The 26,383-nt window shown below is 38.0% G+C and overlaps 1 protein-coding gene across 6 annotated transcripts in view; it reads right to left on the bottom strand.

Annotated features, from left to right (window-relative positions):
• Positions 1-26,383, bottom strand: part of TMEFF1 (transmembrane protein with EGF like and two follistatin like domains 1) — a 93,647-nt gene that overhangs the window by 28,590 nt on the left and 38,674 nt on the right. For all 6 annotated transcript variants that reach the window (XR_014077644.1, XR_014077651.1, XR_014077659.1 and 3 more), the window contains exons 4-7: positions 26,012-26,038; positions 23,724-23,820; positions 7,059-7,207; positions 5,244-5,309 (exon numbers count right to left, since the gene is read on the bottom strand). Coding sequence is in view for 1 of the 6 variants with exons in the window: in XM_081572885.1 (XP_081429011.1) it covers positions 5,244-5,309; positions 7,059-7,207; positions 23,724-23,820; positions 26,012-26,038 (339 nt within the window). In the remaining 5 variants the exon portion in view is untranslated. The remainder of the gene's footprint in view (positions 1-5,243; positions 5,310-7,058; positions 7,208-23,723; positions 23,821-26,011; positions 26,039-26,383) is intronic.

The following is a 26,383-nucleotide window of genomic DNA, read 5'->3' as shown; positions in this document are numbered from 1 at the left end:
ATCGAAGGTAGGGTAAGGGTTGGGGTGAAGTGATGCTCAGGAACGGAGTGAGAATGTGTTGGCAATTAAAAGGTGTTATGGTGGATTTCAGGCTATATGAAAATATCCTTGGACAAAAATGGCCACATTAAAATGTCATTTGCCACAAAGGAACTTTCTGGGTAGATGGAAATGTTACAAAGACTGTGATAAGGTATAGGACAGATAGGGTCTATCCATTTGTCAAAACTGACAGCTAACATTTGTGCATTTCCATGTATGTAAATTACAGTTCAAAAAAATCTGTAAAATAAGAATAACGATAATCCACCGGGTAGAGGTATACAGACAAAACAAGGATGATAGAATGCTGTTCACTGTTGATAGTGGTTGAGTATATAAGGGCTCATTATACTATCCTGTTCGTTTGTGTTTGAAATTTTCTGCAATCAAGTTTTTAAAATGTCACATCCTCAGCTCCCACATACCTCATGTATGTTTGTGTGTGTGTGTGTGCGCACGCGCATGAGCGTGTGCACACACGCATGCTTAGTCACTCAGTCATGTCCACTTCTTTGCTGGCCCATGGACTGCAGCCCGCCAGGATCCCCTGTCCATGGGGATTCTCCAGGCAAGAATACTGGAGTGGGTTGCCATGCCCTCCTCTGGGGGATCTTGCTAACCCAGGGATCAAACCCACGTCTCCCGCATTGCAGGTGGACTCTATACCATCTGAGCCACCAGGGAAGCCGAAGACTGGAGTAGGTAGCCTATCCCTTCTCCAGGGGATTTTCCCGATCCAGGAATTGAACTGGGATCTCCTGCATTGCAGGTGGACTCTTTACCAGCTAAGCTACCAGGGAAGCCCATACACCTCATGCTCAGCCACTATATCCTTCATGACTTCAATATCTACAACAAAGCTTCTAACACTGCAATTTCAATATTTACCACAGTTTTCCAATAGCCCAAGAAAAGCACTAACTCATCACCATGCTGGACATTCAAATGCTCCATCTTCAAAGCATACTTTTCCAAGAGTTCAACTTTACATTTCTGACATCTTCAAATTTGAGGCTTGCCCTCTAACTCCTTTATGCAGCATTTTAAACTAGCAGTCAGTCTTTCTATTTCAACTTCTGTGCCACTGTACTCTTTGTGATGTTTTTCCTCTGGATCTTCTTTCTGCTTCATCCTAGCCTCCTCTCCTTTATAAATAAGAGTGCTGTCCAACAGAACTTTTTGCAGCTCTTGATATGTTCTCTATCTGTGCTGTCCAATATGGTAACCGTGGGTCACATGGGACTACCGAAGATTTTAAATATGGCTAGTATAACTGAGAAACAAAAACCTTTAATTTTATTTCATTTTATCCAATTTAAATTCAAATAGCCACATGTTGCCAGTGGCTACTCTACTAGACAATGCAGCTCTATAATCTCTCTCACTCATTCTCATGACTTCAGTTACCACCTAGACATCCAAGGATTAACTCGGAAATTCATGCTAAAAAACAAAGTCGCCCAGGTGAGTTCCACAAGCAACTCAAACCCCAAAGTAAAATTAATCATCTCCACCATCAACTCCTTTCTTACTTAACCCAAACACCTTTCCCCTCCCATATTCTTAGTTCAATAAACAGAATCCATCATCTAAGTCATCCTAGTTTTAACTCTTTTATCCTCCATATCTTAAAGTAGGACTCTATTCCTTTTGAGCCTAATTAACTGATCTCTCTGTCTCTAGCCCAAAGTACATAATAACCACAAGTCCTGCCTGGTATAATGCATTCAGCTGGTTAATACTGTAGCCTTTCCTTTTCAAATATATTATGATTTCCCCATTGCCTACAAATGAAGTTTAAATGTCCTAGGATAACAGAGCATTCAAGATTGTACATGTGGGAATTCTCTGGCAGTCCAGTGAAGACTCGGACAAAAAAAAAAGGACTGTACACAATCTGGCCCCAAGCTACCTTTCCATACTTGCCTTCCATTTCTGCCTTTTAAACCCCTTCTCTCCAGCTAAAAAGGATTCCTCATCATTCTCCAATACATTCTATCACAATGTTAGCATTCACACTTCTGCTGATGTCCTCCTTAAATATCCTTCTATTCTCCTTAAATATCCTTTGACCTCTGTTCAAATCCTAACCACCCTTCAAGGTTCAGCTCAAATAAGTCCTCTTCTATGTGTTTCTTAGATCTTCACCATTCTCCCCACTCTCCTGCATGCAAACTCAGTCATGTCCGACTCTTTGCAACTCCATGGACTGTAGCCTGTCAGGCTCCTCTGTCCATGGAATTTTCCAGGCAAGAATACTGTAGGGGATTGCTATTTCCTACTCAAGGGGATCTTCTTGACCCAGGGATCAAACCTGCACCTACACCTGCGTCACCAGTTCCCACCAAATAGTAATTTCTTTTTTTCTGAGTTCTCATCCTAACTTTTTCAAAGTACTACATTTATGACAATAACCAATTTTTACTTTGTTAGAAGTAGGTTATGTTCATTTCTTATTGTGTCACAAGCTCTTTAAAGATGGATGTCATGTATCACATATCTTTCTATCCACCAACAGTTTCTAGTAAGTTCAGTCAGTTCAGTCGCTCAGTCATGTGCAACTCTTTGCGACCTCATGAATTGCAGCACGTCAGGCCTCCCTGTCCATCACCAACTCCTAGAGTTTACCCAAACCCATGTCTATAGAGTCAGTGATGCCATCCAACCATCTCATCCTCCGTCGTCCCCTCCTCCCGCCCCCAATCCTTCCCAGCATTAGTGTCTTTTCCAATGAGTCAACTCTTTGCATGAGGTGGCCAAAGTATTGGAGTTTCAGCTTCAACATCAGTCCTTCCAATGAACACCCAGGACTCATCTCCTTTAGGATGGACTGGTTGGATCTCCTTGCAGTCCAAGGGACTCTCAAGAGTCTTCTCCAACACCATAGTTCAAAAGCATCAATTCTTCAGCGCTCAGCTTTCTTCACCATCCAACTCTCACATCCATACATGATTACTGGAAAAATCATAGCCTTGACTAGACAGACCTTTGTTGGCAAAGTAATGTCTCTGCTTTCTAATATGCTATCTAGGTTGGTCATAACCTTCCTTCCAAGGAGTAAGCGTCTTTTAATTTCATGGCTGCAATCACCATCTGCAATGATTTTGGAGCCCCAAAAAATAAAGTCTGGCACTGTTTCCCCATCTATTTCCCATGAAGTGATGGGACCAGATGCCATGATCTTAGTTTTCTGAACATTGAGCTTTAAGCCAACTTTTTCACTCTCCTCTCTCACTTTCATCAAGAGGCTCTTGAGTTCTTCTTTACTTTCTGCCATAAGGGTGGTGTCATCTGCATATCTGAGGTTATTGATATTTCTCCCGGCAATCTTGATTCCAGCTTGTGCTTCTTCCAGCCCAGCGTTTCTCATGATGTACTCTGCATATGTTAAATAAGCAGGGTGACAATATACAGCCTTGACGTACTCCTTTTCCTATTTGGAACCAGTTTGTTGTTCCATGTCCAGTTCTAACTGTTGCTTCCTGACCTGCATACAGGTTTCTCAAGAGACAGGTCAGATGGTCTGGTATTCCCTTCTCTTTCAGAATTTTCCACAGTTTATTGTGATCCACACAGTCAAAGGCTTTGCCATAGTCAATAAAGCAGAAATAGATGTTTTTCTGGAACTCTCTTGCTTTTTCGATGATCCACCAGTATAAAATAGACACTTAATAAATTACAACTGATTATGATAATTTCATTTGCATTATAGACAAATTCTTACGTGTAAAGAATGTTCACTATCTCAAAAATGGCTTAGGCACTATATTATCCCTGTAAAATTATCGAAGACAGAGAAGTACTTTGGAGATACACAATTCCCCAAATTGCCTTAAGCAGGAGCTTCTACCTACTGAAAAAGAACTTTCCTATTCTGGTCATGTACTATCAGTATAAAGAATAAAACTAACATTGATCTATTATATCTCCTATGGGAATACAAAGATTTCCTATTTTAAACACAGCACTTTGTATCAACATAGGAAACTGATATTTCAGGGGCTCATGGGATATAACTGATTCAGGTTTAATATGATTCAAGTGACAGAAATAACAAATTATTCAATGATAATAACAGCTACCACTTCTTACACAATTATGAGTATGTCAGATACTATTCAAAGCACTTGACATGCATTATCTCATTTAACCTTTATGACACTCTATGAGATATGGCCTGTTATTCTCATTTTATGTATTTTTTAGAAATTAGGCCTAAAAGGTAGATCACACATCTTTTTAAAAAACTGCCCATTAGTATAACCAAACAAATGGCGTAGAAAATACATGTGTGTAAAAGCAAATATACAGAAACCCTGGTCTAGGATCCTAAGATCGGGACCTGCTTTGGTTCACTAGCTATAACCTCAATGAGCCTCAATGTTTTCACTGGTCCTTACCCCTCAGACTAGTTGCAACAACCAAATGAAATAATGAATATGAAAATGAGAAATGAAAGCGCATTAGACTTGCAGCCAAGGGAATTGGAATCCAATCTCTGATCTGACCTTAAAATAAAAGACTTTTTACAAATAAATCCTACAGTTTCTTTGAGCTATATCCATTCTTCTGACAGGCATGGAGCCCCTATGTAAGTGCCAGACGTTCTGCTAAGTGTTTGGAATCCCAAAGTGAACACGGCAGAACTCACAGTCTGGAGAGGGATGCAGATGAGTAGAACAGACAATTATACTTAGAGCAGGTTAAGCGCTTCGTCATCAGAGTATGTAAGAGAGGCACCCAATCTAGGTTTAAGGGTCAAGGGATAGTTCCCAAAAGGAAATGACTTCTAAGGTGACTGAAAGGATGAATCCTAGGCAAAGAAGAGTTCCAGGCAAAGGGAACTAGGTTCAAAGACCCATGCACAGAGGTTAAGTGCTAACAGTAGATTCTAGAGAGGTAAAGAGGATTTTAAAAGCAAACATGAGAGATCTGTCTATATAATTTCTTACAAATGCATGTGAATCTACAATTCTCACAATAAAAATTTCAATTAAAAAAACACAAATGTGAGAGTACTCTGTAAACTGAGAAGCACCTCAACTATTTCAGTCAATCTTATTACTAAAATTCAACTGCATAATGTATATTGCTACAGAGCAAAGCTGGAAAGGTCATCATAATGGAAACAGAACTACTAAGGACAGCTAGTGACCATATTTCAACAATTGGCCAAAATTCAGGAAATTGTGATTCAGTACCTTTCACATCTGGTCGATACTGTAGTCCATCATCTTTCTTTCCCAACAAACTAGTGTCATCTGTATCTGTAAGAGAAAATGATTTGAAAATTAAGATATATATGATGTTTAAGTCATACCATTAAACTCCTAAATATTACAAATGCTCCAGGTCCTTTCCAACTCTCTGTCCACTTTTCCTGCTCCACCACTCTCTTGATCTATCTCAGGCCTCAGATATAAATGCATTCTGCATGATGAACAGTCTAACTTCACTGAAACTTCAGCTAAAATATCATTTTCCTTAAAAAGTCTTCCCTGTGAAACCTAAATCACATAGACCCTGAAGAAAAAGGATTAGCCTGTTCTCCAAGGGACAACGGTTTCAAGATTTACCTTCTCCCACCACTGTTTCCTTGGAAATATATCAAATTAATATAAATGTGGAATATCAACTGTGTTATCAGACAATTTATTATAAAAATGATACCTTCCTGGTAAATTATATTAGGACAGGAAGACTACATGAATCATAAACACCTGCTGGGAAGCATAAGCTTCAGTTTCCCAGTGCACAGTGGGGAAAGGTACAGTCAGGCATAAATGGGGACCAAGATGAACAACTCCATAGGATTCTAAAAGCATGAATTTCAGTTAACAAAATCCTCAAGCCTGACCAACTCTTCTGAATTTGAAATTCCAGGTGGTACCATTCAACCACATACCAGTTCCTCAGAAAAGATATTCTTTCTCGAGAATACTCTTTAACCAATGCGAGAAATGCCACCCCAAGAAAGAAAAGCAAACCACTCTATTTCTTCCACCTATAAGGGGTCTCTGTCAGTAAACAGTTTCCTCTGCCATGCACACACCTGACTCTCACCTAGATACCCTCTGAATAGTTTCTTGGGCATTCTTCAGTAGCTTAGACCACAGACATTGCAATCAGTTGTTCAGTATTTCACAAATAGCTTGTTATCAGTATAAGGCAGCAAGCTCTGGCTTGTAACTTTTTCCCCTTAGCTATGTTTTCCTTAAGCTCATGAAAACATAGCCCTTTAATAAATGCAAAAAAGGGGAGGGGGAGTGGTCAGGACAGAGGGCAGTTAGACCTAGTAGCAGCAAAGATGCATAATCCTAGGCCATCAGGAACTGTCTGGCCTTTGTTTGCTACTGGGAAATCACATGTTATGCTAGCATATGTGTCTTACTAGGACAAAAGATTGAAAACCTCTGCCTCTAGTGACCAGGTATTTCTAGTAGGAATAGAAGACAAAAACTCATTCTTAGCTGGTATCCTGGCTCCTAAACTATGGCAAAAAGCAAGAAGGGGAAAAGAATTTCAAACTGAAAATAATACATTTTCCTTACATTCTATAACTTCATGCCAAAATCTCTAACAGTATAAAATATGTAGGGGCAAAAACTACAGAGAAAACATGAAAACAAAGTAAACTATTATGCTCTAGAAAAAAGATTAAAACATGGTAATATTTATAGTTTTACTATAATTAAAATCAACTCATTTCTAAACAACTATAATCATTACAAATTTAAGACAATTTTTAAGAACTATAAATATAGCTACAAGTTCATTTTAGGATCAGCTTAGTAACTAAATAAACAATGAAGAAGCATTGTTTTGTGTCTTGAGACAGTGAAAACAAATTTTTAAAAAGCTAAGTTAGTAACAGAACAAAGAAGTTCTAAAATATATAGTAATAAAAAACAAAGCATTAGAGATTTTTCATTTTACAAATTCGGAACACTACCAAAATATACAAATAAGACTGTAGACACGTGATATTAAAGACAGGTCTCTAGAATGAATTATACCTGTGCAATGACCAAGATGCCTTATATCAATTTGTTCTTGTTTTATACAAGATGCTTCTCGAACAAAACAGGGATTGTTATAGGAACTCCCATCAGAAGCACACACAGGATTAAAACTGTATCCACTGCAATCTATATTACATACACACCTGTTGGAAAAAACAAAAATTATTTATATTTTACAACAAAAGTAATTTCACAACGCTGCAACAGCAAAAATGAGCATTTTTTTTAACTTTTTAACATTTTTATTGAAGTATAGTTGATTTACAAGATTATATTAGTTTCAGGTGTACAATGCAGTGATTCAATACTTTTATTACACTTCATTTCAAGCTATTATATAATATTGGCTGCATTCTCTGTGCTGTACAATATATCCTTGCAGCTTATTTATCTTATATAGTAGTTTGTAAGCAATTCTCTTTTTTCTGCTTTCTGTAACAGAAGTCAATACATTATTTCAAGTCACTGATAAAAGTTTAAGCAAAGTGAATGCTCAGCCAACAATTTCTTTCAGGTGAAAATCCAGAGATCAGTTCAGTCCAGTCATTCAGTCGTATCTGACTCTTTGCGACCCCGTGAACCACAGCACGCCAGGCCTCCCTGTTCATCACTAACTCCCAGAATCCACCTAAACCCACGTCCACTGAGTCGGTGATGCCATCCAATCATCTCATCCTCTGTCGTCCCCTTCTCCTTCTGCCCTCAATCCAGAGATAATTTCATCCATTATTACTAATATAGTCGCTTCTTTAGAATTTTCATATCTAGAGATAATCAACAAATTCAAATGTCAGTAATATTAGTTAAAAAGCAACATGGTATAGCAGAAAGGACACAGAATTATGAGTCAAAAGTCATGAATCTAAATCTTAGTCCAACGAATAACCAGATCTGTGCCCATATTCTCCCTCTAAGTCTCAGTTTACTGAGCCATAAAACAGAAGTAGTAATAATATACCAAACCTTACCAAATAATGGGGAAGATTAAAAAAACAGATATAAAACAGGTAAAATAGAAGTCCTTCAAAAGTGTTTCTGAGTTGCACATCCACCTGTATAACTGAGTGTCCACTGAACACTCACTGCCTTCTAGAGAAGGCCAAGAGAGTACAAGGCATGGTCAGTCCTCTCAAGGACAGTAAAATCTAACTGGGAATATAAAACTGAAAACCATAGAGACTCTCTGTTTTCCAGCAATATGGTGGACTCAGAACCTGTACTGATCCTTCTAATGAAAATAACAAATATTTTAAAACATTCTCAAATGCACCTGTAAGAAGTCAAGAAACAAGGAATATTCAAGACAAAAGTTAAATGAAGACAAGAATAGAAAAAGATCAATTAAGTTTGCCTAAGCTGATTTTCACCTTGAAGGCATTTGCCAAACTAGGTAAATTTAATTATCCACTTTTTGACTTTGCAGGTCTCTGAGACAGAAGACAAAAAATACTGACCTACCTAAGGTGGAGAGTCTGAAGACCCTGGAAAAAAGGCATGAGGGCAAAGGAGAAATGAGTTGCCATATTCCAAGGGGACTGTTTAAAGGGGGAAAAAAAAAATCTTTCCGAGCCACAGTACTGAAGAGAGGGTAAAAAAAACATCTCCCTGAGAACTAGAAGCCAGTCCTCACGTGAGTAATTACAACTTAAAATACTACTTGGATGTTCTGAAAAAAATCAAGCCCAGAATCTATTTTAAGAGTCAATGACTGGAATGGGCCCTAAGCAACTAAAAAAAGTAAAAGCAATCCTCTCTGGAGAAACCCAACTTTATTGCCCTAGACCTCAAACATTTCCAAGATATAGTTCTGGGAAAACAAGTAGATCACACACATGCTCACTCACTCCCACACCCACAACAGACAAGGAAATAAAACACCATGGGCAGAGCAAGCTGATGTGGAAATGAACCAAAAAAGCTTCTAATAAATACAGAATATATTATTAGAAATAAAAAACTCACTGGGCAGATTTAAAAGGAGATTAGCTAAACTAAAGGTGAATCCATGAACTGGAAGACAGGTCACAGGAAAATGCCCAGACCACGGCAGAGTCAAAGAGACAGAACACATTAAAAAAAAAAAGATTAAGAGACATGGAAGACAGTCACAAGATCTAATAAAAATCTGATTGGAGTTTCAGATGAGTTAAAAGAATAAGGCAGGAATAATATTCTCAGTTTCTCAAACTTTCTAAAACTAAAGAAATATACTAATCTAAATATCCAAGAAGCCTAATAAATTCTAAACAAGATTATTAAAAAATCATCTAGATAGTGAAATATCACTGTGGAATTTTTGTAACAAAGCAATAAAATATATTTTAAAAAGCAGCCAAAAAGAAAAGATTACCTTCAAAGAATCAAGAAGAGAGACAGGTGTCTTCAAAAGTAGTACTGAAGCCAAATTGTTTATTTATAGCCAAAAGACAGTGAAATAATACCTGCAATGTGCTGAGATAAAATAGAGTTTATATAAAAAGAACTATCTTTCATGATTAAATGTAAAATAAAAGTAATCTGGAAGAAGTAAAAATTTAGAGAGTTTTTGTCACCTGCTGACTGTCAGTAAAGGAACTATAAAGGCAGTAGAAAAATGATCCTATAAGAAAGACCTGATATGAAAACAGAAATGTAAAACAAAAGTATAAATATATAAGCAATATTAATAAAATACTGACAATATAAAACAATGACATCAAAGCTCTGTGCTGCTAATTTTTAAAAAAACAGTAAATTAAAATATTAATGATAGCATACAAATTGGAAGGGACTGAAATTACAGTGTTTTAAGAAGAACAGAAATATTGATGAACTTCAGACTGTGATAAATTGAATATACATGTTAAACTTATATGCAAAATATATATATAAATTAACTTGAAAAAAGATAAAGGACTTGGAAGCATGTAAGAATATACGTAAAAAAGTGTTCAAACTGTTCAATAATCAAGAAAATGTAAAGGAAAACCACAAGACACCATCACATTCACCAAACAGCAAAAATTAAGAGAATACAAAGTGTTGACAAGGATGAGAAGCAAAGGGAATTCTTACCTTCTGCTGGAGGGAGAACTTACTGGTACAAACACTTTGGAAAACAAGCATTACCAGGAAAGCTAGACTTGCACATGTCCAATAAGCCCACTACTGAGTGAGGCCCTTGAAAGTCTCTTAATATGTGCACCAGAAGACATGCGTAAGAGTGGTCACAGAGCATTATTCGTGAGAACAGAAGACCGGAAACAATCCAAATGTCCATTAACATTAAAATGGATGTAGAACAGTCAAGCAACTGAATTCAATTAAGCAGCTATGAGCATCAACACAAACAAACCTCAGAAACATAATTCTGAGCAAAAGAAGGTACACACAGTATATGATTCCACTTATACAAAATTCAAAATCAAACAAAAGCCAGATAATATTGGGTTGACCAAAAAGTTCATTTGAGTTTTTCCATAACATCTTACAGAAACTTTTTGGCCAATCCAATTTATTGTTAGGAGGGTTGCTGCTAAGTCGCTTCAGTCGTGTCCGACTCTGTACGACCCCATAGACGGCAGCCCACCAGGCTCCGCCATCCCTGGGGTTCTCCAGGCAAGAACACTGGAGTGGGTTGCCACTTCCTTCTCCAGTGCGTGAAAGGGAAAAGTGAAAGTGAAGTCGCTCAGTCGTGTCCGACTCTTAGCAACCCCATGGACTGCAGCCCACCAGGCTCCTCCGTCCATGGGATTTTCCAGGCAAGAGTACTGGAGTGGGGTGCCATTGCTTTAAGAGGGTTATCATGTGACAAAACTATAAAGAAAAGAAAAAGGAATGATTTCCACAAAATGCAGCAGAGCAGGCAGAACAAAGAAACATGCAATGGGGGAGGATCCTGGGGAGCGGTTCAAAGGACTGACAATACCCTGTATTTCCTGGCTCGGGATGTAGGAGTCGCAGCTTGTTTCATTTTTGTATGTTAAACTAAATGTGTAAGTTTTCATAAGCTTTTCAATATATGCTCTGTTTCACCATTTAAAAATTAAAAAAAAAACAACTTTGAATATTTACTAACAAGTCAAAAATGGCTCTTACAATTTTTAAAGGAATGGGGACAGAGAATATGTGACAGAGACAGTATGTGGCCCTCAAAATATAAAATATTTACCATCTAGTCCTTTACAGAAAAACACTGCCAACTTCAGGTTTAAGGGATAAAAGTAGGCAAAACTGGGATGGCAATAAAATAGAAATAGTGGCCAAAAAAAGAAAGAATTATAGAGAAAAGGCTCAGCTACAAAGGCAGGATACCATGCCAATCGAGTGAGGAGGAACAAGGGACTCAGGCAAGGCTTGTGCCCGGTCACTAAGTTGTGTCTGACTCTTTGCAACCCCGTGGACTGTAGACCATTCAGCATCCTCTGTCCATGGGATTTCCCAGGCAAGAATACTGGAGTGGGTTGCCATTTCCTTCTCCAGGGGATCTTCCCAACCCAGGGATCAAACTCACATCTCTGCACTGCAAGTGGGTTCTTTACCACAGAGCCACCAGGGAAGCCCAACAGGAACTGCCCTTATCACATGCAGGAAAGGTCCACTCCACAGTGGGATGGTAACACTGCATATAAGACCAAGAGCTGTGAGAACAACCATTGCTACTATTTTCAACAGCACATGAGGAAAGACAATGAAATCCTCATCTTAAGGAGTGTCCAACTTAGTGAAACAATGAGCAGAGGAGAACAGCATTAGACCCTAGAGGCCACTAACACTATTGATTAGAGTGGTTCCTGGGGTCTGCAGGCTGGCGACGGCGGCAGAGGGCAGAAGGCGGCAGAGGGCAGGATGCCCAAGCACAGGAATGCACTAACATGGAAAGAGACTGCTTCAGCAAACACGCCAAATTTAAAACACTTAACAACCATTTATTCTGCACCTACTGTGCAGGAATAGTCATATTTGCCTCTTTAACCGAGACAGCAAATTATGAACAGGGAAGCTGAATATGAAAGAAGTTAAAAAGCCTAAGATCACAAACCTAATGAGTGACTGAGAGGGTGTTCTCTCCACTCATCACAGCTGTCACATAAAACAGACATCTCAGCAGGCAAAGTGACAAATGAAAGGAGGTACGTGGTTATTTTCCACATTTATATCATGAAAAATCTTTTCACTAAATTGGCCCTGCTTTTCTCTCAAACTCACCAGGGACACTTCTGCCTCAGGGCTTCCCCTCTTCCTAAAACACTTTTCCCTCAAACAATCACTCGGTTTAATCCCTCACTGTTTTCAAGTTTTGTCTCAAATCTTGAAGGAATAGTAGAAAGTTAAATTACTAAACATCCATTCAAGAAATTAGAAAAAGAGCAATGAATAAACCCAGTGAAAACAAAAAAAAAAGAAGGAAAAAATATGGAGGACATGGATATTAATATTAGATTTATAGATACATCTCAGCAGAAATAGAAAACAAAATTACAACAGAGAAGTCCAATAAAGCTAAAAGTTGGTCCTCTGAAAAGACTTTCAGGGAATTCCCTGGTGGTCCAGAGGTTAGAACTCCATGCCTTCACTGCTGAGGGGCCTGAGTTCAATCTCTGATCCCACAAGCCATGTGGTGTGGCCAAAAAAAACAAAGACAAAAAAGAAGAAAAAACAATCAGCAATCAACTTTCAAACCAACAAAGCAGGATGAGAAAATTTTTTTTAAAAAAGTATGTTAACTAAAATAGACTACAGGCTGTGGTTTAAAAAATAATAAAACATTATTGTTAACAACTTTATGTCAGCTAATTTGAAAACTTTAGTGAAATGAATAACAAAAAATTAACTATTAAAATTTGACCAAAAAAGAAATATAAGCTGAATGGTACTACATTCACTGAAGAAATAAAATCAGTTTTAAAAATATCCATCCAAGACGGTATCTGATTCAGGTGATTTTTTTAAAAAGAATTCATGAACACAGTCATTCCAGTCATTCAATAAACAGATAATTATATTCTTAAACAAAATCATCAAGAGAACAGAATTCCCTAATTCATTTTATAAGGCCATATAACTGCAAAAAATAAAAGATTAAAACTCTCTGAATAAAAATTAATAAAAGAGAATCTCATCCTTACAGCAGAAAGAATCCCAATAATGAACAGGCATGAAAAGGCATTACAGTCATAAAACAAAAATAGAATGCTATAAATTTTTTTTAAAGGAGCACCATAAAAAGTATATGAGAAGTGACAAACTCAAAAAAGGGCTGGAAAATAAAAGTTTAAGAAATCTCTCAGAAAGGACAGAAAAAATATATATATATATTTAATTAACTAAGAGAGACAAGAAAATTAAAGGACTAGTCCAGAATGCCCAACATCCAAATGACAGAAGTACCAAAATTAGAAAAGAGGAAAGGAAGTCATCAAAGAACTAATTGAAGAAAATGTCTCAAACCACAAGTCAGCAAGTTTCTGGGAACTGAAATTTCATTATACTGAGGACCAAAAGGAGATTCTACACGCTTCAAGAGAGAGAAAACAAACAGTATACAAAGAACCAGAAATCAGAGTGGCTTCAGACTTCAACTGGAAGCTAGAAGACAATATAGCAATGCTTTCACAATTCTGAGGGAAAATTATCTCACACTTAGAAGTAAGCACTTACCAAGTTATAAGTCAAGTATTAGGTGTAGGATAAATACACCTTAAACATAAGGTCTCAGACTTCATTGGTGGTACAGTGGATAAGAATTCACCTGCCAATGCAAGGGACATGGGTCGATTCCTGGTCCCAGAAGATTCCACATGCCACAGAGCAACTAAGCCAGTACACTATAACTTCTGAGACTGCGTGTGCAACTACTGGAGCCTGTGCACCAACAGCCTGTGCTCCACAACAAGAGAAGCCACCGCAATGAGAAGTCCATGCATCGCGTGTAGAGTAGACCACCATCACCACAACTAGAGAAAGTCTGCGCATAGCAACAAAGACTCAGTGCAACCAAAAGTGAATAAAATTATCAAAAATAAAAAATAAGGTCTCACCTTGTACCGTTCTCAAGAAGCTACTGAAAGATATACTAAAATAGGAGAAGGTTAAAATATATATATATATGCTATGGAGGAGAGAGGTAAAGGAATTTCTAGGATGATGCGTATAGTTTAACAAAAAATATTATTTGGTCTGTTTCTGGCAGAGCACCTAAAACCCTTGTAACTTTGAGTGACAACAGTCTTTTGTGTGCTAATGAGATGACTCAGCTCCTTCCTTAATTCTAAGTCATTTTAGCACACTATGGAACCTTAAAGGAGGTCTTAGGAACCTCCAGATTAGTAGTATCCTGGGCAGAAGTGCAAGAGACCTACCTCATTTGCAGCTGGTGTCCTAAAGTATGGGGCCATTTGCAGGTCTAAGACCTGTGGGGTCTGTGCTGACTCCAAGTAAAGAATAAGAGAACTGAACTGTAGGACACTCAGCTAGGGCAGGAAAACTGGAGAATTGACTGTGGTAGGAAAAGACACATCATTGAAGGGAGATTGCAAGACGACAGCTATATTAAGAGGGCAACCAGTTCACACTGAAACAGTTTCACTCTGTGGACAGTCATATTGCTGGCTGCCATTACCAGGATGCCTACTGCCCTCTTTTCAGCCAGAGGACAGAATACCCAGCAAGCCTGGCTCAGATTCTTATCTGTACTTGCCGTGATGAAGTTCCTGCAACTGCCTGAGCCAACCAAGCACACTCATTGAACTGACATACTCCTGAGAACTGTAGGTCAGTTACAGTGAGACTGGAAGTAGGAAACAGAGCGATCCGCTCTGAGACAACATTTCTGCCAATCATCCATACCTGGTAACACGAGAATCCAGCCAGACATCTCAACTACGAGTCCTATGACATTCCTGATGACTTACTCAGGGTCTTGCCCACCGACTTCCCCAGAAGGGAACCTTATAAACCAGGAAGCCAAAGACAGACTCTGATAGAGACTGTTCAACGTGTCTTTTTCTCTGTAAGCCTTCATCTAACAGTGCCAGCTAGGTCAATGCCCGGTACTACGAATCTGGCAATACTCTGTTTTGTCCCCTAGGTGATAGGTACTTACGTGAAGTATTCTCTAAACCGCATGTATATATTTTAAACACATCTGTATGCAAAATGTACTTTTCACCAAAAAAAAGTTTTAAATATAGAGCAGTATGTTTCATTAGAGGAGACTGGAATGCACAAGTAGGAAGTCAAGAAACACCTGGAGTAATAGGCAAATTTGGCCTTGGAGTACAGAATGAAGCAGGGCAGAGGCTAATAGAGTTTTGCCAAGAGAACAGTGATCACAGCAAACACCCTCTTCCAACAAGAAAAGACTCTACACATGCACATCACCAGATGGTCAACACCAAAATCAGATGGATTATATTCTTTGCAGTCAAAGATGGAGAAGCTCTATACAGTCAGCAAAACAAGACCAGGAGCTGACTGTGGCTCAGATCATGAACTCCTTATTGCCAAATTCAGACATATATTGAAAACAGTAGGGAAAACCACTAGACCATTCAGGTACGACCTAAATCAAATCCCTTATGATTATACAGTAGAAGTGAGAAATAGATTTAAGGGACTAGATCTGATAGACAGAATGCCTGATGAACTATGAACGGAGGTTCATGACATGGTAAAGGGAGACAGGGAGCAAGACCAACTCCAAGAAAAAGAAATGCAAAAAAGCAAAATGGCTGTCTGAGGAGGACTTACAAATAGCTGTGAAAAGAAGAGAAGTGAAAAACAAAGGAGAAAAGGAAAGATATTCCCATTTGAATGCAGAGTTTGAAAGAATAGCAAGGAGAGATAAGAAAGCCTTCCTCAGTGATCAGTGCAAAGAAATAAAGGAAAACAATAGAATAGGAAAGACTAGAAATGTCTTCAAGAAAATTAGATACCAAGGGAACATTTCATGCAAAGATGGGCTCAATAAAGGACAGAAATGGTATGGACCTAACAGAAGCAGAAGATATTAAGAAGAGGTGGCAAGGATACACAGAAGCACTGTACAAAAAAGATCTTCATGACTCAGATGATCACGATGGTGTGATCACTCACCTAGAGCCAGACATCCTGGAATGTGAAGTTCAGTGGGCCTTAGGAAGCATCACTAGGAACAAAGCTAGTGGAGGTGATGGAATTCCAGCTGAGCTATTTCAAATCTTCAAAGGTGATGCTGTGAAAGTGCTGCACTCAATATGCCAGCAAATTTGGAAAACTCAGCAGTGGCCACAGGACTGGAAGAGGTCAGTTTTCATTCCAATCCCAAAGAAAGGCAATGCCAAAGAATGTTCAAACTACTGCACAATTGCAATCATCTCACATGCTAGTAAAGTAATGCTCAAAATTTTCCAAGCCAGGCTTCAACAGTACGTGAACTGTGAACTTCCAGAAGTACAAGCTCGCTTTAGAAAAGGCTAAGGAACCAGAGATTAAATTGCCAACATTCGCTGGATCATCAAGAAAGCAAGAGAGTTCCAAAAAAACATCTATTTCTGCTTTATTGACCATGTCAAAGCCTTTGACTGTGTGGATCACAACAAACTGTGGAAAATTCTGAAAGAGATGGGAATACCAGACCATCTGACCTGCCTCTTGAGAAATCTGTATGCACGTCAGGAAGCAACAGTTAGACCTGGACACAGAACAACAGACTGGTTCCAAAGGAGGAGTTCCATAGGAAAAGGAGTACATCAAGGCTGTATATTGTCACCCTGCTTATTTAACTTATATGCAGAGTACATCATGGAAAACGTTGGCCTGATGAAGCACAAGCTGGAATCAAGATTGTCAGGAGAAGTATCAATAACCTCAGATATGCAGATGACACCACCCTTACGGCAGAAAGTGAAGAAGAACTAAAGAGCCTCTTGATGAAAGTGAAAGAGGAGAGTGAAAAAGTTGGCTTACAGCTCAACATTCAGAAAACAAAGATCATGGCATCTGGTCCCATCACTTCAAGGGAAACAGATGCGGAAACAGCGTCAGACTTTATTTTGGGGGGCTCCAAAATCACTGCAGATGGTGACTACAGCCATAAAATTAAAAGACACTTGCTCCTTGGAAGAAAAATTATGACCAACCTAGACAGTGTATTAAAAAGCAGAGACATTACTTTGCCAACAACAGCCCGTCTAGTCAAAGCTTTGGTTTTTCCAGTAGTCATGTCCGTATGTGCGAGTTGGACTGTAAAGAAAGCTGAGCACCCAAGAACTGATGTTTTTGATGTGGTGTTGGAGAAGACTCTTGAGAGTCTCTTGGACTGCAAGGAGATCCAACCAGTCTATCCTAAAGGAAATCAGTCTTGAATATTCACTGGAAGGACAGATGCTAAAGCTGAAACTCCAATACTTTGGCCACCTGATGTGAAGAACTCACTCATTTGAAAAGACCGTGATGCTGGGAAAGATTGAAGGCAGGAGGAGAAGGGGCCGACAGAGATGAGATGGTTGGATGGCATCACTGACTCAATGGACATGAGTTTGGGTAAACTCCAGGAGTTGGTGATGGACAGGGAGGCCTGGCGTGCTTTAGTCCATGGGGTTGCAAAGAGTCAGACATGCCTGAGCAGCTGAACTGAACTAAAGAGCAGTATGTATAGTGGGCTGCCATTACTTTATAAAAAGGAAAGAAAGAATACGTGTGCATACTTGTTTGTACATGGGAAAAATACCTCTGGGAGATTAAGAAACAGATCACAGTGACTGCCTCTAGTGAAGACAACTCAGTAGCTGACGACTGGGGTGGAAAACAGACCTTTACCTATAAAGCCTTTTAAAGCTTTTGAATTTCTAACACTGAATTTCAAAGGCATGAATGCAGACATACATACATAAATAAATGAATACATTCAATGACTTCTCTGATTTAGCTTGAGGATTTTGGCAAATCACAACTCTGAGTCTTTAATAATAGGGATAATACCTCAAACGCTGGTGACAGAATCAAATAAGCTTTTGTAAAAAGCCCTTTGAAATCATCAAATACTATGTACATCTGAAAGGTATTATTGAAAAATATCTATCCTGTCTCTTTATTTCTACTGACTATACATAGAAAGTGTCATTCCTTCGATATGCTTAAGTTTTATGATCAGTGGCATTTTAAACTAAATCACGTGAAGTTATGTAGATTTCACAAACACCTAACAAAGCCTGCAAGAAATTCACCTGCTCCCAGTTCCTCACAATGTTACTAGTCCTTCTCACACATGTTAAACCATCACTACGACCCCTGTGCAGCTCCAAGTGAGTAAGAAAGCCCTGTGTGAACTGCCAGGAGCTCAACAAGACTTACGGAGGGAACCTAAGATACCCAACCTCATGGCAAGTTCATCCACTGTAGAAACCAGCAAGACAAAGTCCCTGTCCTCAGGGAATCCACAGTCTGTTAGCAGCCCCAGCAATGTAAGTGCTATGTGGAGGTTGTTTGAACACAAGCGTTAGTCATCTATCTCATAGGGACTGCAGAAAGAGCAAGGCATGCTGCTAGGAAGAGGTGCTGAAGTCATGCTTATAGCCAAGCTGAAAGGAAGAGTAGGAATTAAACAAATAGACATATAGGGGTGGGACTTTAGGCAGAAGAGAATAACAGAGGCAAATTATCAAAGAGCAACAGAGCGTTCAGAAAACTGCAGGAGGCCACGGAGAATACTGTGTTCTACATTTTAAAATCTAACCTCTCAAAAGAAACCATTACTGGCAGCTGTACAGAAATACAGGAGGATATTTCTGAATAAAAGAGCCTGTCATTGCTAACATCTGGGTTATACTCTGTACAGAATACTGTTTAATAGTGTTTATTTCCCATTACCAGAGGAAAACAGACAACATACAATTATTTTTCCATTATAGTCTAAGGGGCCATGGTAGAAATTTACTAAACCTAAATAGCTTTAAAAGTCTACTATTCTAAATATCCATAGTCAGGCCATGTTAAATGACAAAAATTACTGTCATCTCTGATTAGGAGGAAATCAGAGGTGAGGAGACGATAACACTAGGAAAATACTTCTTTGGTTGTTTTTAAAAAAAAAAAAAAATTATGTGCAGTTTCCAGAAAGGAGGACATGATGGAGAACACAGATAAAGAGCATTATTCTTTCTGTTTAAATAAGGGAAAAGATTTCATTGCACATTCTGAGGGAGAGACTCATCAGCTTATGACAGTGGTCAACAACTCTCCAAACAGAAAACGGTGGTATAACGACAAAGATGTCTTTCAGGTGAATTACTAATACCTGCTTCTCAAATTGTCTTCACACTGCACACCTACATGATTCTTTCTCTGAGCAACTCTGAGAGCTTATGTCCCTCGGGGAAAAGGGAAACACCATCTCCAAAGTGACCGACATCAAAAAGGCAGAAGAGCAGAGACAATTTCCATAAAGCACATGGCAGACAAAGTTCACAGGAATAACTAACTGCAGGATTCTTGTAACTCGCCTGTATTGACATTATGCCAGATGTTTCTACAAACTCCTCAAATCATTCATGGCAGGGATTTAAGTCAGGTATATAAAAGGTCTACCTGGCTGAAGGAGTCCTATGATTATTTGGTCCCACTGTACAGACAAACAGTTAATAACTATCTTAGAGCAATAACCTCAGCCTTGGACAGATGAGAGATACTGGGTTGGTTTTTTTTTTTTTTCAGGAGATACTGTTTAGATGAAGAGGGGATGCAGTTGCTAAGAATATGGAGAAATATAATTTTCTGTAAAGCAGGTACTGTTCCCAAGTTTTAAGACTAAGAAAATCTAGCCACTATATTTCAAAACAGTCACAATGGAATACTAAAATCTCTCCATGTGGGCATCAAATTTCTTGGAACCTTAACTATCTAGCTGTAGGTATAAATTCAAAGGGCAAGCATCAATGAAAACAGACAAAACAAACTCATGCAAAAGCCCCCGATGCCATTAGAGAGTCACACTGTGCTTCAGGAAGAAAGAAGAAAAAAGCCTCTCACAACCAAAACTAATTTCAATTATAATTAAAATAGCCACTGAGCAGATAAGAGAGAAAACAGTCATACAATATATGAAGTTCATGCACTTCATTAAGAACCTATTTACTCTGATTTTACATTTAGAATTTATTCCTACATTAGATACAGTTCCTATAAGCACAGTTTCCTATTTTGGGGAAGCAGAGAAGCAATTAATAAGTTGGAGTCATCTACAGTCAGAATCACTGACTAGGCATACGACAGCACCCAGAAGCAAGGGAACAACCTGACATGGGAGAAGAAAAATCATGTTTATAAACAGATGCAGAACCCCAAACAAAAGGCAGAACAGACCCTTAAGTAGGGGTGGAACAACTAGCATTAAGAGCATCAGGAGCCCCTGAGAACATCATGGTATTATACACATGCATACACAACACGATAGATAAATCCTTTGTCATGAGACCTGTTTTCTGGGTCTGTTCTTGATCACAAGCCACTTGGCCTCCCCTGAGCTCACCTCTACCTATAAAATCAGAGTAATAAACCCTTGCCCTACCAACCAGACATACTGCCATAAAGAGCTGAAAAAAATAATTTAGGTAACAATGTTTGAAAACTGTCACACACACTATACAATATATGACTTTAAGAATACATTAGAATATATTCTGTATAGTCTGTTTAAGAAGACAATCTATTTAAATCAATTTCCATTTAAATTGCTAAATAAAATGCTGGTACCTCTCTTAATAGCAGAAAATTAACTTACATGGTACCATGTATCCCCTCCCACAAATGGTCAAGTTTCTTTCCCTATTAGTAAAGAAAAAAAAGAGCTTTTAAAGCAAGAGAAAGGTTTTAGCATCTGAAAAAGAATATATATATGTACAACTGAATCACTTTGCTGTACACTGAAACTAACACAACATTGTAAATCAACCGTACTTCAATAAAAAAAGAAATTTTAAAAATAAGAATAAATTAGCCAAGTACAAGAGGGAAAAAAAAAAAGATTAGCTGCCCTCTGGAAACCAGATAGATTATATTGATATATAGCATTTCATTTGACAGAAAGACATTTCAAAATGACAGAAGATAAAAAACACTTTTTTTTATTTATTTTAAAAATAGTTTTTTAGTTTATTTTTTATTTTTGGCTGTGCTGGGTCTTCACTGCTGCATGGGCTTTTCTCCAATTGCGGAGAGCAGGGGCAACTCTCCAGCTGTGGTGCGCAGGCTTCTCACTGCAGTGGCTTCTCTTGTTGCAGAGCACGGGCTCGAGGGCTTCAGGAGTTGTGGCACGTGGCCTCAGCAGTTTTGGCTCCCATGCTCTAGAGTACAAGCTCAATAGTTGGGGTGAACGGGCTTAGTTTCTCCCAAGCATGTGGGATCTTCCCAGATCAGGGATCGAACCCATGTCTTCTGCATTGGCAGGCAGACTCCTTACCACTGAGTCACCAGGGAAGCCCCCAAAATATTTTTTAAATGAATACCCATATCTAAAAATGTAACATGAAATAAAATATCTATTATAGTTACATTATAGAGCAATATTTTTTAAACTGTAAGTCATAATCACTATAGGAAATATTAGAGTACATTATTTTTAGTAAAGGTTAAGTATTATAGGATTTTGTTTTACTTAATATCTGTTATTACTATGTATATACGTACTTGCTTTCTAGGTAAAAGCACAAATTACTTCCTTAATGTTCTTCTATTATTGCATCAATTTCCTGGCCTGGTCTTAGCTGCCTGTCCCAATCTATCCATGGGCTCCTGAGGAGGCTCCTCCGCCTGCCTGCTCCTTTTATTGGTAAGCCCCTCCCTTGTCTATACTCCCTTTGTTTTGCTTAGAGCGTGTACCTACAAAGACAGCAGTTACAAGTTCTCAAATAGACACACACAAAACGAATTTAGTGTGTTTCTATACAACAGACATGCTCTGACTGAGGATAGACTACATATCATATCAAGAGGAGGTGTACATAGAATGATGTGTATTTTATACAGATGTCATACTTAAGGCTACCTCTGAGATTACACAGAATCCGTTCTACTTCCAAGCAAATGGTAATATGGTAAGATCTCTTCCAAGATCTTCCAAGATCTCTCTCTCTTTCAATTAAGGGATGAAAAATGATAGCAGAGAAATATATAAAAGAGGACTGAAGAGAGGTACTGTCAACGGAGTAACAAAACATCAACAGACCAAGTCGATCAATCACTGACAGCTATTCTGACTCTGAACACGATTTTAGAACAGTTCTGAGGAAAAACACAGAAAAGAACTAAATATCTAAAAAAATACACACACACACATGCATATATACAAACAGGTGTTTCATCATATCATATCTTTAGTACAAAAAGAGAAAAAAGAATACAGTGTCTATTACCTGTCCTCTCTGCAAGTCCACATTGCTATCATTTCTCTCATGTTCTACAGGCCAAAATCTACTTTGGGAAACATCTTCTCACAAATCAATCCACTCTGATTGAAACATGTGGACATGTCAACAAGTGACTCATATGCAGAAACAGAGCTAACACAGTGTTTGCTGAGTTGTTCAACTTTTTATTGAACTTGTCTTTTGCCAATTCTCACCTACTTTGAAATATATATCAAGTAAATTATCAGACATTAAATTTTACCAAGTGCCAGACAAATAGCTGATTCTGTATCAAAATACTGAAAACACAGTGACCCTGATTGTAAAAGTCACTCCAGGCATAAATGCTAATTAAACCATATTACCATTGATCAGTAAAAGGCTCAAATATGCATTTAAGGACTGAATAAAACATAGAAACGCACAGTGAAAATAAATACATATGAGTAAGAAAGAAAGTGCAAATCTCTATAAAATAAGTGTTTCAAAATATGCACTAAGGGGAAACTGAGGAAGTGAAGAGGATCCATTTGTGCTACAAAAGGCCCTAAAGACAGTATTCAAGTTTTTAGAATCAACTATGCAAAAAGCAAGCACCACAGGGAAATGAAGGAAGGTTGAGCCTGGGGATAAACAAACAGGAACCTGACGAAACAAACAAACATGACTGTGTTGACGAGGTCTATATTGTTACTACTCTGCACCCTTTTCACAGGGAATGCAGCGGAAATTGGATGGACAATACAGTTCAGCTACAAAACCTACCTTGGTGAAAGCTGACCATGAGTGAGAAAACTAAACAAAATGTCAGTCTGTCCAGCTGAGATTTCCAGAAATAATTTTTACTTATTATGTTTACTTACTACCTTGAAAATTTTTCAAGTTTTGTATTTTTCTTAATACATTGAAATACATTAAAAGTTTGTGTACAAAAATGCAAGAAAAACAGTTTATCATGATTCTAGTTGAAAATATAAGAGTAAGGTAATTCAAATAAGAGTAATTCTGATGAATAAAATTAGCACTTGGTATAAAACATATAAAAACTATCAGTGAAGAAAGGGAGTGGTAAAATGAAAAAAAAAGTTACAAATGGATTTCCATTCTAAAACACTTAAACTGACTTAAACAGCCTTAGTATCATATCAACTTAAAAGTCAATAGATTAGCATTAAACAAAATATAAAGAAGCACACACAATATACACCAAAACAGGTTAAATGATAGCTTTCTATAACATAATAATGCTGACCATTAACCTCCAAATAAGTTTATCCCTTTCCCTCAATCAACTCACCCAACATTTTCCGCATCTTCATCACACTCAGCTTTATATTTGCAAGGTCCACACTTGGAGTGTTTTCTGTGAACTTCTGCCCCTGACCCTTCTTCTTCTGTTTAAAAAGAAAAATTAAATTTTCAACCAAAAGCCGGGATCCTTTCCAGACCTGCTTCATGTTTTCAGCAGCCATTATCCTATTTCTGGGGAAAATGTATGCAAGGCTCTTGAAAACAATCAATTCCAAAAAGCTATTGATGCTTGAGTCCAAAAACGCTGTCAATACAGAGTATAACATATACTGTGGAAAAAAAACAAGTATTGGGGCCAGAAAAATAATCCCTTAGCCTAAGTACCATGGAACAATAAGCTAGGTCTCATTAATTCTTAAAAAGAATTACCATAACATGAAATAAGAGAGGGGAAATAAACATGAGCAATAAATTCAGTCCAGTGATTACCCTACTGAAACAGCCTGCGCAATCCTATTAGCATTAAGTGATTCAACAAATAAGTTATTCAACACAGTGGAGTCTAACCACTACCTTGTCCTCACATCAGTTTCACATCTGCCTTAAAAACTGTCTCCAAATTTTAAAAAGGAAAGGAGTCTATTTACAAAGTACTTACCCTTTTCCACTTTGCCACGTAGCCCTGCCAATACTACCAAGAATGCTGAAGTGTATGGGTCTCCTATGATCCAACACAAGATCAGTGCATACCACCAGCCCCCAAATCAGCTCATATTTCACAGTTAGGGAACCTCTTATCTGTCGGTCTCAGCTACAGTGGATCCTATCATGATAATCTCAAACTGGGCAGGGAGATGAGTTCTGAAGCCAATTTAGGGATTATGGTTTACTTAGAGGATGTCCCAGTCTGGTTTGGGAAAGCATACCTTATTGGGGGGGTGCCTATCAGCAGAGAAGGTGTTATAAGGAAAGCACACAGACCTAAGTGCCTGTTTGGTACTATTTCTAAACTTGCCATTTTGGATATCTACATACACTTTAGGTAGACATCCTCCTCAAACTCTCATGCATACTCCCAAACAATTCCAGGGAGCATAACCTTAAGTATTTCTAAGCCTCAGAAACACCATGAGATCTAAAATTCACACAGCCACCATGAGCTCAGTAGAATTTGTGTATTAATCTGAACAAACCACTTAGCCTTTCTAACTCATACTCCCTAAAAAAAAAAAAAAAAAAATTACCAACAACCAACATTCTCAGGGCAAGACAACCAATATTTGTACCATAAAAGCAAATATGTAGACCAACTTCCATTTCTTTCATATAGTAACAATGACAGTTTCCTAACTGAATATCTGACCACAGGGGCTAGACTACATGGTCCTTTAAAGTCCTTTCCAGTTCTAAGATCTAGAATTTATGATCTCATCCTTCACACATGATCAGGAAGCTTCTGCTTGAACATGTCCATTTAAATTCTATTGTTAGACAGCTTTTAATCTTTTTCTTTTTTTAAAGCTAAAACCATCATCCCTGAACTTCTTCCCCACGACAGTTCTTCTACTCCCTAGGTGATCTTTAAAGTCCCTTCCAACTCTACAATTTTAGGGTTCTATGAAACGTAGGGCGATGGAGTAAGGTTTCAGATAGTGCTGGAAGGATCATAACTGTGGTTTTCATTGGCATACATGTGAATTTTACCAGAGATGTTTTTTTCTTTTAGTGCATCCACAGAGCACCTGCAACATTATTTTGCATTCAGTGAATACTCATTAAGAATCACAGTCTCATTGGACTATGAAATAGTTTAGTCATTCTCAATTCTAATAATTCAGAGTAAACTCTGTTATATGCTATTACAAAATATTAGTTTTTTAAATTTTGTGCCTTGAAAATTCCTTATGAGCAAAAATGTGTAAGCAAGAGACGGAAGAGAGTTGCAAATACTCTGATCCAAGCTAAGATCACCTGGGATGATCCTACGGAGAGGGCCCTTTGGTGTAACTTCAATTTAACAGGAGCAACGTTTCCCCTTTGTCTGACAACAAATCTAAAATGAAAAATAAATGCAGGGAAAAAAGGAATGCTTAGGGCTAAGGGGAACTGAGGGGTTGGGATGATGGCTGAGGGGTACAGAGTTTCTTTCTGGGGTAATGAAAATGTTCTAAAGTTGGCTGTGGTGATTAATGTACAACTCTGTGAATACACTAAAAGCCAATGAATTATACACTTCCAATGAGCAAATTGTATGGTATGTGAATTTTATCTCAGTAAAGCCATTTTTAAAATGCAAAAGAAGAAAATGCCTTTAAAGGGGTATTTAAAACTTACCTCCTTCTCCAGATCCAGAGCCATTATCTGAGAAGAAAAATAAAGAATGAGTATGAACACTTTTCCTAGAATCTCATCTTACCAAATAGTAAAATTTCTTATCAAAAATTAAACCGTGATATCCATTCTCATAGTCCCTTTTCTCATTTTTTTCGATATCCAACAATTTATTCTTATATACTTATTTTTTACCTTTCTCCAAATATAAATTCCTTGGATACATAATCTATACCTCATAATCTTTGTAGCCCATTCAGAAAATACCCAGGTGCTTTGTACACAGTGAACATCAATAAATATTATAAAGTAAATGGCTAAATAAAAATAATTTTAATGAACTCACTTAAATGGTAGAAGAAATGTTTAATTTTG

Source organism: Giraffa tippelskirchi, chromosome 1, assembly GCF_054371585.1.
Source record: "Giraffa tippelskirchi isolate mGirTip1 chromosome 1, T2T-mGirTip1v1.2.pri, whole genome shotgun sequence".
In the NCBI taxonomy this organism is placed as follows: Eukaryota; Metazoa; Chordata; class Mammalia; order Artiodactyla; family Giraffidae; genus Giraffa; species Giraffa tippelskirchi.
The sequence above is the reverse complement of the archived record's forward strand: the minus strand, read 5'-3'. Positions and strand labels throughout refer to the sequence as shown.